We start from the raw sequence: 16,407 nt of genomic DNA, 5'->3' as shown, positions 1-16,407 counted from the left end.
ACTACTTACACTTTCATTAAATAATAAATTTTAATATCTATTTCATAGACACATTTATGCCAGTTAAATGCTGCCATCGGTCTTTCAATGCATACTATTAATGTATATACTTTACATATCACAATTTACTCGCAACATCAGCATGATCAAAATGATGCATTTTTTCGTTTCAAAACCAGTAAACTTTTGTTCAATATTATATTTTGTGTACAAATTCGGTAACAAGTAAAATAACAACAACAAAAAGCGATACAACTTGCAAAAATCAAATGAACTGAACATTTAAAAATAAACATAGGAATATGATATCCCCGGATTGCTCACCTATAATTCATTACTAGAAAAGACCATAATTTATACTTTTAATGTGAAAGTTAGTAACAATTATCTAAGCTCTTGGATTTACAATTTCACACAAAAAGTCATACTTAATTGTGATTCACTGTAACTAAGTCTATATAAACTAAGTGGCACAGGAGCAGGTTGAGCCAAGGGTCTAGCTATCTATTAATTTTGTAGAGGGCCACAAGGTGATGCTACGTACAAAATATCTAAATTATGGGCATTTATCTTCAGACATGAACATTTTAAAAACATTTTTACTGTATATGTCTATATGAAGTAAGTGACCCTAGGTTATTGCCACTTTTGACCTCCGTGGCATAACTTATATAACTTTAGTAGATGTTCACAAAGCAATCCTACAAGCAAAATAACTAAGCTCTAGGCATTGTAGTGTGTTCTTTTAGAGAAAAAGATTTAAAGACAATTTACTATACTCGCACATGTTTACTAAGTAACCCCCAGGGTTAAGCCATTTTTAGCCCAGGGGCTATTTGCAGAGTAGTTCTACAAAAGAAGACTTAAATGAAGTTTTCTTAAGCTACCAATTTTGACCAAGGGTAATGATTTATTAACCTTTTGTAGAAGACCACAAGGTTATGTTCAATGCTTCATATATTTTTGCAATGTAGTTTCTTAAAGAGGAATTTAAATGATTTCATTTTTAAAGAGTATTTGTTAGCTCCTGTGACCTAATTATGCATAAGACTAAAACAATTTACAATATTCGCAGAGGGCTGCCTACAAATCATTATTGTGAAATTGAGTCCAAATCTATCAAATGGTTAGGAAGAAGTTGTTTATCGAAAGAAATGATAACGATGAACGACGGATACACTGACATCACAAAATCTCGCTTCTGAGTACTTTGTGTTCAGATGAACTACAATGAGATATTTTCATAACAGTCAGTGGAAGATAAATTTACATTAAATATTTTATGTCTCGGTTACCGTAAGATTGTATTGAATATAAAAATAAAAGTATTTCGATTAAAGAAATATTTTACGAGATTCGTGGAGGAGCAATTACACAAGGACAAAAATAAACGGTTTTTCCCATGTTTATTCCCATTCCAAACTACAATATTTTAAATTTTTTTGCACCGTTTCATTAAAATTGACTTAACTTTAAATCGATATTTTACTTTAAAAATTTTTTTGATAGTTCACAACAAAGGGATTATTTAAAAAATACTTTACGGTATTTTCATGGGGCGTTTTCTTGGGCGTATTTCCCGCAAATAACCAGCTTTTCCTAGATTTTGTTTTTAAATTCACAAAGCATTTTTTAAACGTATAAAACTAAAACTCGGCAAGAAACGGAAAAACCACTTCTTTGTTTTTAAAAGACTAAAAAAAATTCATTTTCAAAAACTTTCCTAGTTGTTTACACGAATATATTAAACCCCTTTTTTAAAAACAAAAATAAAAAATGTTTTACATACATACAAATTTAAAAATGTTTCAAACGATAATATTTTCCAATCAAGCACTGAAAAAGTTTCTTTACTTCTGGAAATATTTTCTCGATTAGAATTTTAGAATTAAGATGTAAATGGACACATATCTGTATTTCTGCTGCGTACACGATAGATCTTCTTGATTGGCACATTTTCGGTTTTTCGAAGGTGTTGCTTGTCTTTGAAAAAAATGCTCATATGTAGCTCAGTCTTAAATCTGGTCAGAACAACACCACTGATAGTCTTAAAGTGTCTCATTTTATGATAAAAACGACTAACAACAGAGATAAAACCGTCAATTGTATACTTCGTTTCATTTTCGCTACATTTTGATTGCATCACCGTTGTTATATCTCGAAGAAACAAAAAAACCTGGAAAACATGTCCTGTCGTGGCCCTGAAAGTTTGCTTTGCAATGTTCTTGGATACTGTTATTATGTCACCATTGAAATATTGAATTTGAAGTTATTCTAGCCATGTAACTCGCAAATGTCATTTTTATTATTTGTGAAGCTTGAAACTTCAGACAAATTATATAGTTGTGTTGTATTTACCATAATGAAGTCTATAACTTAAAAAAATATTTATTAGAGCCACTTTTAAATCGGTTTTAGTTGTTTTGCAAGTAAGTTAAGACGACGATTTGCTAAACATCTTTCGTCTTTTGCCATTTCAGCACACATTTTCAAACATTTTCCTTTGTCGATTATCCCAACGTTTAAATGATGTTTTTGGTAAGATGTCAGATACATTTTTAATTCGCTTTTTGTGGCGTTCAATTCATTTGCAATCAGCTCTAGGGAACTTTCATCGATGCAAAACTTTTTCCGGTATGCATCAAGTAATTGAGAGTCAAAGTTAAATGTCAAAGACCAACCGTAAAGGAAACCAATGAAACCTTTGAATTTATTCTTGCACGATTCTTGGTCTTTCTCTATTTGTCTTTGAACTTGTTCATGTAGTAAAGCTTTGATGACGCTTGCATTGATGCTCAAAATATTTAAGTTCCTGATCGAAATTACTAAAATCGTACACTTCTCTTTCGGGAGAGCTAACCAAAAACACATTACTAACAAAATCTGGTATTCCCCCAAGGCGAATGTTTTCTGATAAATTATTTCTTATTTTATCCAGGCATTCAGTTTCATTGAATATGTCTGGATACGCCCGTTTAATGTTCGCAATGTCAATGTCAATTTTTGTTCGAACAAAAATAATATTTTTGCGTATGGTACGCAACTCTTTTCCCAACCATATATCATTTTCTTGGAATCGCCCAGCTGTAACAATTATAACCACGTCAAATCTAGGAAAATTCATGTCATTGTAATATTTCTCTTTTGTGAGGCTTTGTGTTTCCATGCCAGGTAGTTCCCAGAGAGCTACCCTTGAATTTTCAGGATAGATGTATTTTATACCTTTTGTTGTTGAGTCACAAACACCAACAGGAGCCGCCCCATCGTCCGAAGGTTTTAACTTTCTAAGAGCATTGATGAGACTGGATTTTCCACCACCAGAATTGCCTGTGACAGCAACATTTAATTCCATGTCAGCCCACTTTTTTAAAGAATACTTGATGTATTTATTAAGACCATGCAAGACTCCCGCTTTTTCCATCTCTTTCTTCAGACCATCTTTGTCAATATATGAACGGCATTTCTATGAAAAAGTGCATACCTTGCGTTAAAAGCGTATTTGAACGTTCTATTTATATACACAAGCGGAATGAAATTATTCAAATAGTAATTTATAATACTTTGGATAATCTTAAGGTTTTATACCAGAAATTTTTAAAGCGGAAGAAATTGGGGTCACCAAAACATTATGCCGAATAATTTATCAATTAAATTGGATAATATTTCAGGTCATTTCAAAGGCAGATAATGATAAATTCGTCAGACAAATCTTATTTTTACCATAAGTATATGTCTTACAATTTTATCCTTGGTCAGAATATAAGATTTTATAGATTTTATAAAATGTCATTAAATTTTTTCATCCTATTTTTATTTGATATATGAATTTAAAATTCGTTAACAATAGGCTAGTTTTAATAATTGACATAGTTTAAGGTAATAAAGAAATAATCAACTACAAATTACTCTTTACCAATTATTGGAGATTTCGCAGAAATAAGCAGTTTTTAAATTTTAAGCTCCATAAATCTACCTCTTAGTATCGCTTCATCATGTTCTTGTTAAGTGTAACGACGGATTAATTCGAGCAGTCGATAGTATTGTGAAGTTTAAACTTACGTCATATTTAAGACCTGACAGGAATTTATTTTCAAAACGACCTTGAACTTCATTCGTTTGGTCTTTGTAGGTTTCTGTCATTTCATCTGACAGGGATTTATTTTCAAAACGACCTTGAACTTCATTCGTTTCGTCTTTGTGGGTTTCTGTCGTTTCATCTTCTGAATAACACTCGCTGAAGATAAGATAAACATAAAATTATTACATAATTATATAAGGTACTTAGTTTATTGTCAAAATCTGCAGCCTTTGCGACATATAGCGTCTCTACGATTCACTATTTTCTTTAACCGATAAATGCTAAAATAAAAACCTTAAGGTTTATTTAGTTGTTTACTTAGTATAATTTTTTTAAAGTGGGTGGCTCACATGGGGCATTTAGTATTCTTTTTTTTTCCAATCGTCTTATGTGTATTTATCTGTCTGGAATTCAAATCTTATAACACACTGTTTAGAATTTCCGAGTTGTGCTTGTTGTTAAATAAAGGGCAGTTTCATTATTGTTTTGAATGATTGATCTTCTGGCGAATTACTTATGAAAAAAAAGGATTACAATTTACCAAAAGGCACATATCAGTAATTTATTTTTATATTTAGATGGATACTTTCATTATGTATATTACATGAAATAATAATTTATATTCAGACAAACATGCATATGAACAAGAAATTCTTTAAACACCATTGAAGAAATCTATCATTGATAAATCTTGATTTGAGACAAATCGTTGTTAAATAAACAAAATGATATACCTTGATAATGATACATTCATTTCGTAGGCCGACTGCAAAGTTTTCCTGAAAGACGTCCCGACTTGTTTCCTTTTCTTGACCGAACTCGCATCTAACGATCTTGACAATAAAAATATAAAAGAAGAAACAATTAGAACGAACGGAGGTTTTGACATGATTAAAAAGTAACAGAAAAGGAGTCAACAAATACACTAAAAAGATAAACATGTCAAGTACAATAAATAAAGGAAAATCGGTATCAATTACTTTTGAACACTTTGTGGGTTGAAAGGCTTGAGTCATATGGGGGTTGCGTTCATTGAACGCCGCCTTTCCTTGTTGATTTTGTTTATCATATATTGTAGTTTACAGCATTACATAGATAATAAGGGAAATTGCCGAGAGTAGGATTAAGTTTATATATAAGTAAATTAAACGAAACCACTACCATTCATTAACTATCACTTAATAACACAATTAAAATGGTATCTAAAGTAAGATTTAAAATTGCAGTTAGGCATTTCGTTTCCGTTTATTGTTGATAATAATAGACATTATTTTCACACAACGTTAAACCACATTTTTAGCACTCTTTACAGACATACAGACATAATATTTGACGGGTTAAATGTGATACAATCATTAATATTATTTAAAAACCTTAAATTTGTTACATATACGCTATTGATTGCCGCTTTAAATTTGGCAGTTACTTGATTGTGATCATTTTCGACATATCAAAAATATCTTTTTACTTTAGTTTACCACAAAACTCAATATCTGAAAAATTTGAAAACAAAAGAGCTTTATAAATTATGTAGAAACTTTTTAAATATGTAGAAAACTATGTTAATTTAATTTGATATAAAAGAAAGTGTAAAAGAAATTACGACTCCTTATGTCATAGCAGCATGTATTCGTCAACATCATGATATTTCAGTCAATGAACCCAAATGACCAGAAAATTTGAAAACACAGATATGAAGATGAGCAATGGCAATAGTAGACACTAACATGTTTAAGCTATGTCATTTTCGTTATTATCTATTTAAAAAAAACTACTGTTTTACAAGGAGCTACACTCATGTTGAGCCTTGCCAATTGCGTAATCATAAGCTGGTGGCTGTAATGAACCAATGGATTTCATCATGTTCACATAAGTCGTATGCAAGACATTTACCAATTTATGTATCTTCTTCTGACGAAGGCAAATAATTATCAGATATACGACTCGTATATATGTATATCTATATTATATATACACATTCTACTTTCGGTTTGACATGTACTGTTTTGTACCTCTTATTTTATTTCAAAACAATAGTATCTCCTTATTACGGTACGTAGAGATTAGCAATAACGGAGAACAGCTTAATAAATAAGTCTTACCCCACCCACAACCACACATTAATACAGTTTACTTTCGATCACGAGTGCAAATATTATTCGTTGAAATTTAAAACCAGCACTATTTTTTAAATATCAAGGGTAATGTAGTCATATTTGTCGCATAAAGCAAATAAAACCAATAACTGTAAATAAATTTAATTGAGCAATTTTAAAATTATAAGCCAGACATTATATGACCTTTGATTTACATGAGAACTTGAATTTGAGTCTATCACGCAACCATACTTTACCCTTATTTTTTATTTCAAGGTCTCCACTAAATGTAAAATATTACTTAAGTGTTGAACAATATTGTTGAAAAAATATCAACTTACGTATTACTTAGATTATAACTGTATCTGTAAATTATAAGTTAAGAAATCGTTTTCCATCTTATAAAAAAACAAAAATGGGACATTAAACTCACTTTTCACGCGTTAGCAACGTTGAACCTTCATCTGTTTCTTTTGATTGTTTCACAGTCTTTTTCCTAATCTTTTTATTGTGTTTATCGGATGGTATTTGTGCTAAAACCTGTTCGATGGATCGAAAAACAGCAGCAATTATAACAACAAGGAAAACAAAAACAAAAATCCACCATAAATTCTCCATTTCCTTCCTGTTGTAACACGCAAAAAAAAGAATGACGATCGGCGAATGTACAAAAAGCTAATATAAACTATATTGACAGTGTATAACGTGCATGATTACCCGTGGTTACAATGTTTACACTGTGAATGATAACGAGAAAGCGTATTGATCATTATAAAAAAGATTTGGAGTAATGATTTCAAATTTAATATAGACATACAGTCAACATTGTATAACGAAATTGTATAAAGCACTGTAAAATGAACCTTTTGAATGAAATTATTAATTTTTTATGTATGTACATGTAAATTGCAAATCATATATTTCATGCTACTGGATTTATAAAACAGTAGTGTTTGTAATATCATAAATTTTATAAACACGCTCTGTATGTTGTAAATAAAATTATTACTGCAACTGTTTATGCAAGTTATCAATATTTGTTTTCATTTGGTTTTAAAACTGGAAAAAGACGATTAAGGGGAAGGAAAAAAACTAAAAGATTAATGATTTGATAAGAAAATTTGGGCCCAAATTTTTTTTAAAATCAATGGGTCACGATCAATCCCCCCCCACTTGAATAAAGAACTGGGAGGCCAAAACCCATAATTTAAATGGTCGGGAAAAAGCTTGAGAGGGCAAGACCCAAATTTTGAAATTTTACCATTTAAACCCAATGATCTCAAAAACAAATAGATGATCATCTTTCTTGTCCCTGGACAATAAAACCCCAAAACAAGTAAACCCAAATTACTAAAACCCTTTCAGAATAAAGCTCCTTTTTTTAAATTTTGGGGGTTAAATTTAAACCATTTAAAAATCTTATAATTTTTTTAAAAAGTAAATAAGAAATTGGATTTTAAAATGTTGGGAAAGGGAAAAAACATTATTTAATTTATTATCACTTCTTTACTTTTTTAAAACCGTGTTGTGTAGCGTAGGATATGATATGAAAAACAAGATCAAGGCAGTCTTTTTGATAGAAAACTCGCCAGAAGAGATCACCTCTGTAGTCTTCCTCACAGATGCAAGATCAGTTCTGGAGGCCCTACAAAACAACAATGTCCCTGAACTAGCGCAAGCCGTGAACAAGCTTGGTTCGTCCTGACATGTTGCACTTCAGTGGATACCATCTCACTGTGGAGTGACCGGAAATGAGGAGGCCGACAAGCTGGCTAGGTTAGGAGCCCAGTTGGAGCAACCAGATAACCAGGTGACACACAAGGAGAAAGCCCACCATCATCAAAGCTCACAAAGACAAGACAGGAAGCGGATGCCTACCACATGCTAAACCGACCAGAACAAGTGGTGATGGTCAGGCTTCGCTCGGGACACAAACAGACTGAAATGCACACATGTGCAGGAAGTACAAACTGGTGCCGTCCCCAATATGTCCCTGTGGAGAAGAGGACCAGACTACAGAGCATATCCTCCAAAGATGCAAAAGACACGACCAGGAGCGAGGAGCAACGTGGCCCCGAGGTGCAACACTCCAGCAGAAGCTGTACGGAGACGTTGAGGACCTGCGGCGGACCACAACCTTCATCGCGGATACTGGCGTGATCGTGTAGAGCGAACGCCAGTAAGTAAGTAAGTAAGTACAAGATCAAGGAATGAAGGCATCCTCCAACACAGGAATACCGGCAAGGAGTCTAGCAGGATAGACAGAAAAAACATTGTATGTCCGTTGTGTCTATTTTAGTCATAAGTTGCGGCGCGGTAACAGAGTAGCGTAGATCTAGAACTCAATAATATACTACAAATTTACTACTAGAATCATTCTATAAAATGTGTGATCCAAATTATGTAGATGTGTCCTTCCATATATTTAAGGCAAAATTTATCTATCGTAGATCATAAAGAATTTGTCCATGAAAGAATGTAACAACCGAGAAAAAATATAAGAAAATCATAATATGTCACTCGGTGTTTTGGTAGATATTGGAATCCATGAATTAAGGTTTATAGATAACAGAACCTTGCACCAGATATTAAATCAGTTGATATATATATATAAAGGCCGTATTGTAAATATCTCCCAGGAAGAAGTAGTTATGTTACGGATAAAAGAAAGATATCATTAAAAATTTTAAAAAATGTTTGCAAATTGTAAGTGACAATGTTTAATAGCCTATTAAAAGGTAGAACGTTTACAAAATGTGGTCCTATTTAATTGAAAAATGCAAATAAAATATACGATATTGCGTGCACAAAATTGTGACAAATTATAATTTGTACTGATTGAGATTTCTAAATCATTACAATGCGGTTATAATTAGATTAATTCAATTGTATATTTCTTGCTTACATAATTATTAAAAAAAATAAATCATTATTAATATTCAGTATCAAATAAATTCAAAGATAGTTCAATATTTCAATTTTTATATTCCTATTTTTTCATTACGGCAAATAAAAAATATGACACATATTACCTTATGTAAATGAAATATAATTAGAGTAAATATAAACAATAAAATATTAATTCATATATGTATTTATGGATCTATGTATCAATTAAACAATTTATTATACGGGTTTACAATGTTTATTATCACTGTATAGAAAATGAATACACTTGCAGAAAAATTCAAATACAATCGTATCTTGCTGACATTCATGTTTATCTCAGGTAAGAAAATATTTTAATGTAAACACATTGCCGACATAAAACCTTTTCCGTGCGACTCAAATTTCAGTAAAACCACATTCAAAAATCGTTTGTCTACTTAACACTTAAATTGAGAGATCAATGTACATATTTAAAAAAAGAACCTTTGTTTGGTAAGCGCACGTAACCCTGGACAAGGCATACATATTATTGAACACTAGAGTAAATATAGCAATGAGCATCACTTTATAAGTATATAAATGAAACGTAATTGCCATCATAACTTACATAATACCACAGTTCTGTTTTAAAATTAAGGTAGACTATGGGTAAACGGCATTATAAGGAACTGTAAAATTGACAACATAGGACAGTTATTTGTCTTATAGGTCACCTGTATGCAAAATTTAAATAAAATTAACCGTGTTGTTTATGAGTTATGGATATATTTCTGAACTAAAACTTTGCTGTCAAAATGAGGAAACTCTAAATAATCTATAATATCATCATTATGAAAAATGTATTCCTATTGCCCATTGTTGAGAAAAAAATAATAGTACACAGGTAACAAATTACACAAGCAAAATGATTCTTTCTAAACAAAATAATTTTCATTTGCATAAAAATGATACCCTTCCTACCACTTTAAACACTTATTTGACTATTTCACTATATAAAAAACCTTATTCAAAATATCCCTTAAATTTACCACAATGAGGGGCTGTTTTCAAAGTTTGCCTAAATATTTTTAACAGTATACTGGTTGATCATACGAAATATAAAATACTTTGAATACCTTGAAGTTTTTAGTTATTTTATTTAACTCTGAAAATATCTGGTATCATATTTGCAATTGAATTTGGCATTATTTAGCAAAACAAGACCTTAAATATTTAAAATCAAACAGCTTTTCTTCCATAAGGGATCTGAGAGATACATAAACAATGTTAAAAAAAATAAATAAGGTTGTCCTTTCTGGGGTTTGAACCCACGCCCCTCAATTTCAATACAGTTGACAAGTGATTCAAGCCTATTTAACTACTCTTCAAAGAGAAGGTTTAACATTACCCATGGTCTACCTTAAGCTTCAAACAAATCAGTTCTAAATTACTGAACTGATTCCCCTTGGTGGGAAATTGACGAAAAAATTGCTCAAAATCATAAAGGGCATTATTAAACAATCTTTTATCAAAGAATTCAAAATTTGGCCTTTCAAAATTTTTTTAAAACCCGTCGTATTTTTTTTTTTTTTTACAAATTTAAAAATTCCATACAAAATTTAAAACGAACTTTTTTTAACCCCCGTAAAAATCAAAAAATCCCCCGGGGCCCCATATACCTCTAGCCCCTTAAAAACTGCATTTCACCCTGAACTTTTGAAAATTTATATCTTAAAACCGAAAACACGCGGTTTTACACAGATTATGTACACACTTTGATCAGTAGAGGGTTGTGTCATTTAGACAAATGGAGAAAGTTGAAATCAGAGCCGTCATTAGGTTACTTTATAAGAAAGGTATGTCCCCCAAATCCATGAAGACTTCCTAAAGCACTCTGCAAAAATGGGCTGCTGAATTTAAAAGGGACAGGGAGAGCATTGGAGATGATCAGCGGCTTGGGCGTCAAAAGAGGCCACCAACGATGAAACTGCGAAGCGTTGCTAGAGAAGCGGGTATAAGCTTTGGTTCAGTTCAGGCAATTGTGACTGATGTCTATGGCACATCAAAGGTGTCCGCTAAATGGGTTCCAGACAGTTGACTGACGACCAAAAACGGGTCAGGCTTGACATTTCAAGATATCTTTGTCTCGCTACGAGGTTGAACCTGGATTTATCTACCTTATCGTAACTCAGGATGAAACATGGGTCCATCACTTCGATCCAGAATCTAAAAAAAAGGATACAGTGGAAGCACCCTGGCTCCGAAGAAATTCAAGAGGGTGCCATCAGCAGGGAAGAAGATAAATCAATATTGACTACTTTGAGCAAGGTCGTAGCATAAACGGTACGTTCTATGCAGACGAATTAAGACGTCGTCTACGTCAGAAAATTGCGCCTAAAAGGATGGGCAAAACAAAGAGCCAGCTCACACATCCTAAGAGTCGATAGGTGTCTCAACTGACTGCGGCTTTTATATTCATCCTCACCCCCTTAACTCTCTCTGACTTCTACCTGTTTACAAAACGAAAAAATCAAGCTTCGTGGTCGACGTTTTGGAAGCAATGAAGGTGTCGTGGAGCCGGTCAATGAGTTGTTTGAGGACAAAAGTAGAGAGTTCTAAACTGAAGGGTTAAACAAGTTGGAGCACAGTTGGGCAAAGTGAATTGATGTAGAGGGCGATTATATTGAAAAGTAAGACCATTAGTTGGGTTCTCAGACTACCGAAAGTTCATCGGTACAAGAATTTTTTATTAATCCTCGTACAGCTAAGTACATTTTCAATCTCATACATATGATAGTGGACAATACATTGGTGATAAACTTGCATATTTATGTTCATGTATATACATATAAAAAAGCAAACTTATCATAACATAGATACTCTGTATCCTAAATAAAAAGGAACACGAATTGAACCTACAAGGGCTTGACGAAGACTAAAATTAGGACTATTCAGTCCCAATGGTTTGAAATGAGCTGCTTATTCTATAGTCTCCCGTTCGGTCCGTCAGATGTAATCAAATAGGAAAGCATAGTGTCCAACTGTAAAAGGGTTTGACAGTTAGCATGCGATGTGTGTTGAAAAAGAAGGGACATTGCCTCTTGTAATAAAACGTTAAAAACTTTAATAACTTTAAAAATCGCTGTAAAAATTAGGAAACTTACTGCAACCCAAAATCTCACGTAGCTTGTAGATTACATCTCCTTGGAAATAAGGTTTGCTTATCACCAGTCGCAAAAGAATTTTCAAATTGCTATATGTGAATTTTGAATGTTTTTATATTTCCGTTCTTTATGAAAGCGGTAGGTCTGTTTGAGAAGTGTGTCAGTAAGGACAATATTCTGTTCGTTTATGTCGTTTAATGCCTACAAGTCCGGGCGAATCTGATAAACTGAAACACATATACCTCATACAATTTTGAATGGGATACATCTCTATCTAACTGTAGATAATTTACTTTACCAAAGTCCAAGTCATTTCTGGTATCAAAGATTTTCATCTGAATGGTGTTTATGCAAATAATTTTAATATGTGATTTACTCTTTAGGTACATCATCTACGATATTTCGAAGATAGAGTTAATGCCCAAAAGAAACATCGACGTGATTTGGCCGTTCTTTATGGTGTCCGGCAAGGCTCCTTTACTGAGGTCCTATGTTGCTGAATGCGTTCATTAAAATGTCGCCATTCCTTGTTGATCTTATTTTCATGTATATAAAATCCATTACATTTTGTTTTGACAATAAAAACACATTAATGTATATACATACAATAAAAAATAGAGATATACATTTAAAGAGGAACAAAAAATATTTTACGATTCTTCAAATATTAAAGAAAGTAATTCAATAGTATCTTGCAAAATTGTAAAATGATATTAATGCCAGACCTTATTTTAATATATGATTAGAAATAGTCCTTTTCAGTAGTTATTAAAGAACACTATCATTATGTTGGCCTTTAAACCTGCGAGTTAATTTTATATAGTTTTTTTTTCGCGGATATGAAATCGTGCAAAATGTCGAGGGGAACGTATAAACTTCGATATTTTATAACAGTTGTTGAAATAGCAAGAAACATTTTGACTTCGGTGGCCGGTAGCGTCCGTGTTGACTTTCCATTTTATCCATCGTTTGTCTATAAAAAGTCGAGGAACAGTAAAAAATCCGCAACATGTTTTGCAAGTGTTGTAGAAATTCTACAAAATGTCAAGGGGAAAAATTATAGGCCGAGACTTTTTGTTATTCAACGACGACTTTTCCATAAAAAGTCGCGCATTTTTAATTCGCGTTTTTATTGTAGAAATCCGCGACTTTTTAGCATGGACTTTTTGCGCAGAGACATTTCCCATGCTGAATGCTCAAACTCGACTTTTTACAAGGTATGCATCATAACAAAATATCGCGGATTATAATGGCCGCAATAGGCTACCTAAAGTAAGTGTATGTTTACATGGCTTTGTCTACTGTGTAGACAGAAAATGTCGCGGCTTCCTTCGTAAAAATAGTCTTATTATAACAGAAGTGTGACATAAAAACTCTAGAATTTCTATAAACTGCGACATTTTATACAATTTCGACATAAAACCTCGCGGAATTTTAAGTTGCCCGCGACATTTTATAAACTGACGGTAAGATTTCTCGCATCTTTAAAATGGACGTTATCGGACGCTATCGGCCACCATACTATTATAGAACTTCTTGAATATAAAGAAAAATCCCAAAATGACACCGAACTTATTTTGACAATATTTTCATCTGCTAAAGGAAAATAACTCCTACTATTTAAATATTGGTGTTGAATTAAGAGTTGTACCTCTTGTTATGAATAATTTATGCATTGATATTATAAGGAATGAAAAAAATTAAATGACCAGAGATCATAGAGAAAAAAGAAACAAAAAGGCAGTAGGTGCAGTACCGAGTAGATCAAGCCACAATAAAAGATTCTAAACCATTAGTCTAGATAAGGAAACAAAGATACATATTTGCCAAATTTTTGTCTATTTTTTGCATTATATATTTGCGTTCTCAAAGAAAAGCGACATCATAGCTTTTTAAAAATTGAACGCTTGGAACTAGGTTCTTTAATTGGCATCGATATACAGTATACTTTCCCAACAGAACTAAATTCATTGATGCATTATTTAAGTGTGCATTGCATAGAACTATACCTGTTTATGTCCTCTATACATTTTGAATTTATCCATGATTAAAGATGCTCCCAGAAAAATAATTTAACCAGAAATCCCAAAATAAATGTTTCCTAGTTTTAATATGGTTTTGGCAGATGAAACGTGTATTTACATCTTTAAATATTTTCATTTTATACATAAGATAACCTGTTCCCAGTATCCTGTGTTTAACGTTATACAAACCTATATTCAAAAGGTGAAAATTGCAATAGGATGTTATGGCTTTTCTTCAACTCATACTCATTGTTATAAAAGAGTCAATCATTAGTTAAATAATAAAAGGGAAATAACTCATATTGAAATATTTTAATACATGTTTACATGTTATGCTTCTGTTTATTCGTAGATAAGATTCAAAAGCTGGATGTAAGTCTAATTGTCCAGTCAACGAAAAACATGCACTCGGACTATTTGCAACAAAATCTTTATCTATACCACACAAAAGTATATTGTCTAAATGTCCTATACAAAAAAGTTGCATATTGTACTCATTGGCAAAACAAAATAAATTAGATTTTAAAAAATTATATTTTCGTGTTTTCCTATGACAGCCGCGGCGTGCCATAGTCATAACTCTTCAGAGCTGGAGGTTAAATGACCTCATAAAGTTAATGGCGGCGTCTATTTGAAATGAAAAAAAAGTTCAGAAAATATTTTATCGATACGATTTACCGCTAATTCATGTAGGGTAAGTCAAATTTATGTTTATTTTTCGTAAAATTAGAAGTTAATTTTGTAAATAGCGATTTTTTTGGATGCACATCTTTTGTAAATGCTATTCTCAATACCAAACTTCTGATAAAAAGAATATGCATATTTCAGTATACAAAATGTATTTAACTGTTTGCAATTACTATGCATTGAAGTAAGCAAGCATAATATTTAATAAATAAACGACATTGCATTATATATTTGAGAAAAAAAGTTTCTTTGTGGGACACTCTCGTTCATTTATTTTTTAAGTATGGAACGCCGTTCCCGTCATAATATATGAAAATGTCATCATAAACAAAACATGTGCGTATGTGCATGTTTTGACTTCAGATTTTTTGTTTATGAGCAATGTTTATACTCGTATGCGTGTAGAATGTTAAAATTAAATGATTTACTTCAACATTGCTGTTGTTTCGTTGTAGCTGAAGAATTTATATAGCGCCAACACAGCATATCTTCAACAGAAAAAAACATTTATATAGCGTCAACACAGCATATCTTCATCAGAAGAAACAATGGTTTTATATCATAGTATGTGAATTTTATTCGTAAATTAATGAATAATAACAATCATAATATTTGTTATTGATATCTATTGTTTATGAAAACCACAGGGTTGGTGTTCACTCAGTTAGTAAATAAAAAAATAAAACATAATTACATAATAAACAAAATGTATTCCATTATTTGAAATGTTCCAAAATACATATATTTACATTATTTGTTTGATTCAAAATATTCATAGTTCTTTCATTATTCCATTTTAGTTCAATAGTCGTGTTCTGGATAGAAGTAGACAACCAACTTAACAGTTCAGACTCCACCAGCAATAGTGAATATAAAGGTAATCTAAATACTCATCTCACGTTTTTCTTTTTCTTTTTATACATTCATTACTGTTTAATTACAAGCAACAATACACAGAACTTGTTATAACGGTCATCTTTACAACACTATTTTAATGAAATTGCTTTCAGCGTTTGTGACTATTACCCATATTAATTCAAAATAATAAGCTATGGAACTTCACATCATATTCTTCTATTTTAGCTGACGAACTGAGTAAATGAATAGTCAACATTGACCCATGACCATTGCAACTTAGTATAGTGTGCAAGGTATGTATCCTTGAGCCCTGGAATAGTCTAACACTTATTTCACACTAATTACACACTATTTAGAAAATGTAATATGAAGAATGAATGTAGCATTGTTATATTTTGGCATATTTGTAAATGTTGTTCACTGGTCTTTTTTCTTAAAGCTGAATGCTTCCAACAGAAAATATTTTCGAAAGTCAAACTTGAGGAAAATATACTAAAATTCTAAGAGGCATGCTGTTTAAAGTGTACATTTTTACGAAGTAATTAAATTAATCTTTCAGTTACATGTATGAATGAACATTGAACCTCATGTTATGATGAGAAATTTCCACAACAATATTCATATTTGTTTGC

The 16,407-nt window shown here is 31.9% G+C and overlaps 1 protein-coding gene across 1 annotated transcript; it reads right to left on the bottom strand.

Moving 5' to 3' along the window:
• Positions 1-1,800: 1,800 nt before the first annotated feature.
• Positions 1,801-6,818, bottom strand: LOC132750520 (T-cell-specific guanine nucleotide triphosphate-binding protein 2-like). The gene is made up of 4 exons (XM_060740515.1): positions 6,608-6,818; positions 4,813-4,911; positions 4,060-4,234; positions 1,801-3,463 (listed from the first exon to the last, which is right to left on the bottom strand). Exons 1-4 carry the CDS (start codon positions 6,790-6,792, stop codon positions 2,759-2,761), a joined length of 1,164 nt encoding a protein of 387 aa, XP_060596498.1. The 5' UTR covers positions 6,793-6,818; the 3' UTR covers positions 1,801-2,758.
• Between the last annotated feature and the right edge of the window lie 9,589 nt (positions 6,819-16,407).

The sequence above is a fragment of the Ruditapes philippinarum genome, unplaced genomic scaffold, assembly GCF_026571515.1.
Source record: "Ruditapes philippinarum isolate M1 unplaced genomic scaffold, ASM2657151v2 ctg20290_1_1_1_1, whole genome shotgun sequence".
Classification (NCBI taxonomy): Eukaryota; Metazoa; Mollusca; class Bivalvia; order Venerida; family Veneridae; genus Ruditapes; species Ruditapes philippinarum.
The sequence above is the reverse complement of the archived record's forward strand: the minus strand, read 5'-3'. Positions and strand labels throughout refer to the sequence as shown.

Coding starts and splice junctions, on each gene's coding strand:
- LOC132750520 (XM_060740515.1), bottom strand. CDS start 6,792: ATGGAGAATTTATGGTGGATTTTTGTTTTTGTTTTCCTTGTTGTTATA. Junction 4,912..6,607: donor ACGTTGCTAACGCGTGAAAA/GTGAGTTTAATG, acceptor TTTATTGTCAAG/ATCGTTAGATGCGAGTTCGG. Junction 3,464..4,059: donor TGTCAGGTCTTAAATATGAC/GTAAGTTTAAAC, acceptor ACTTTTTCATAG/AAATGCCGTTCATATATTGA.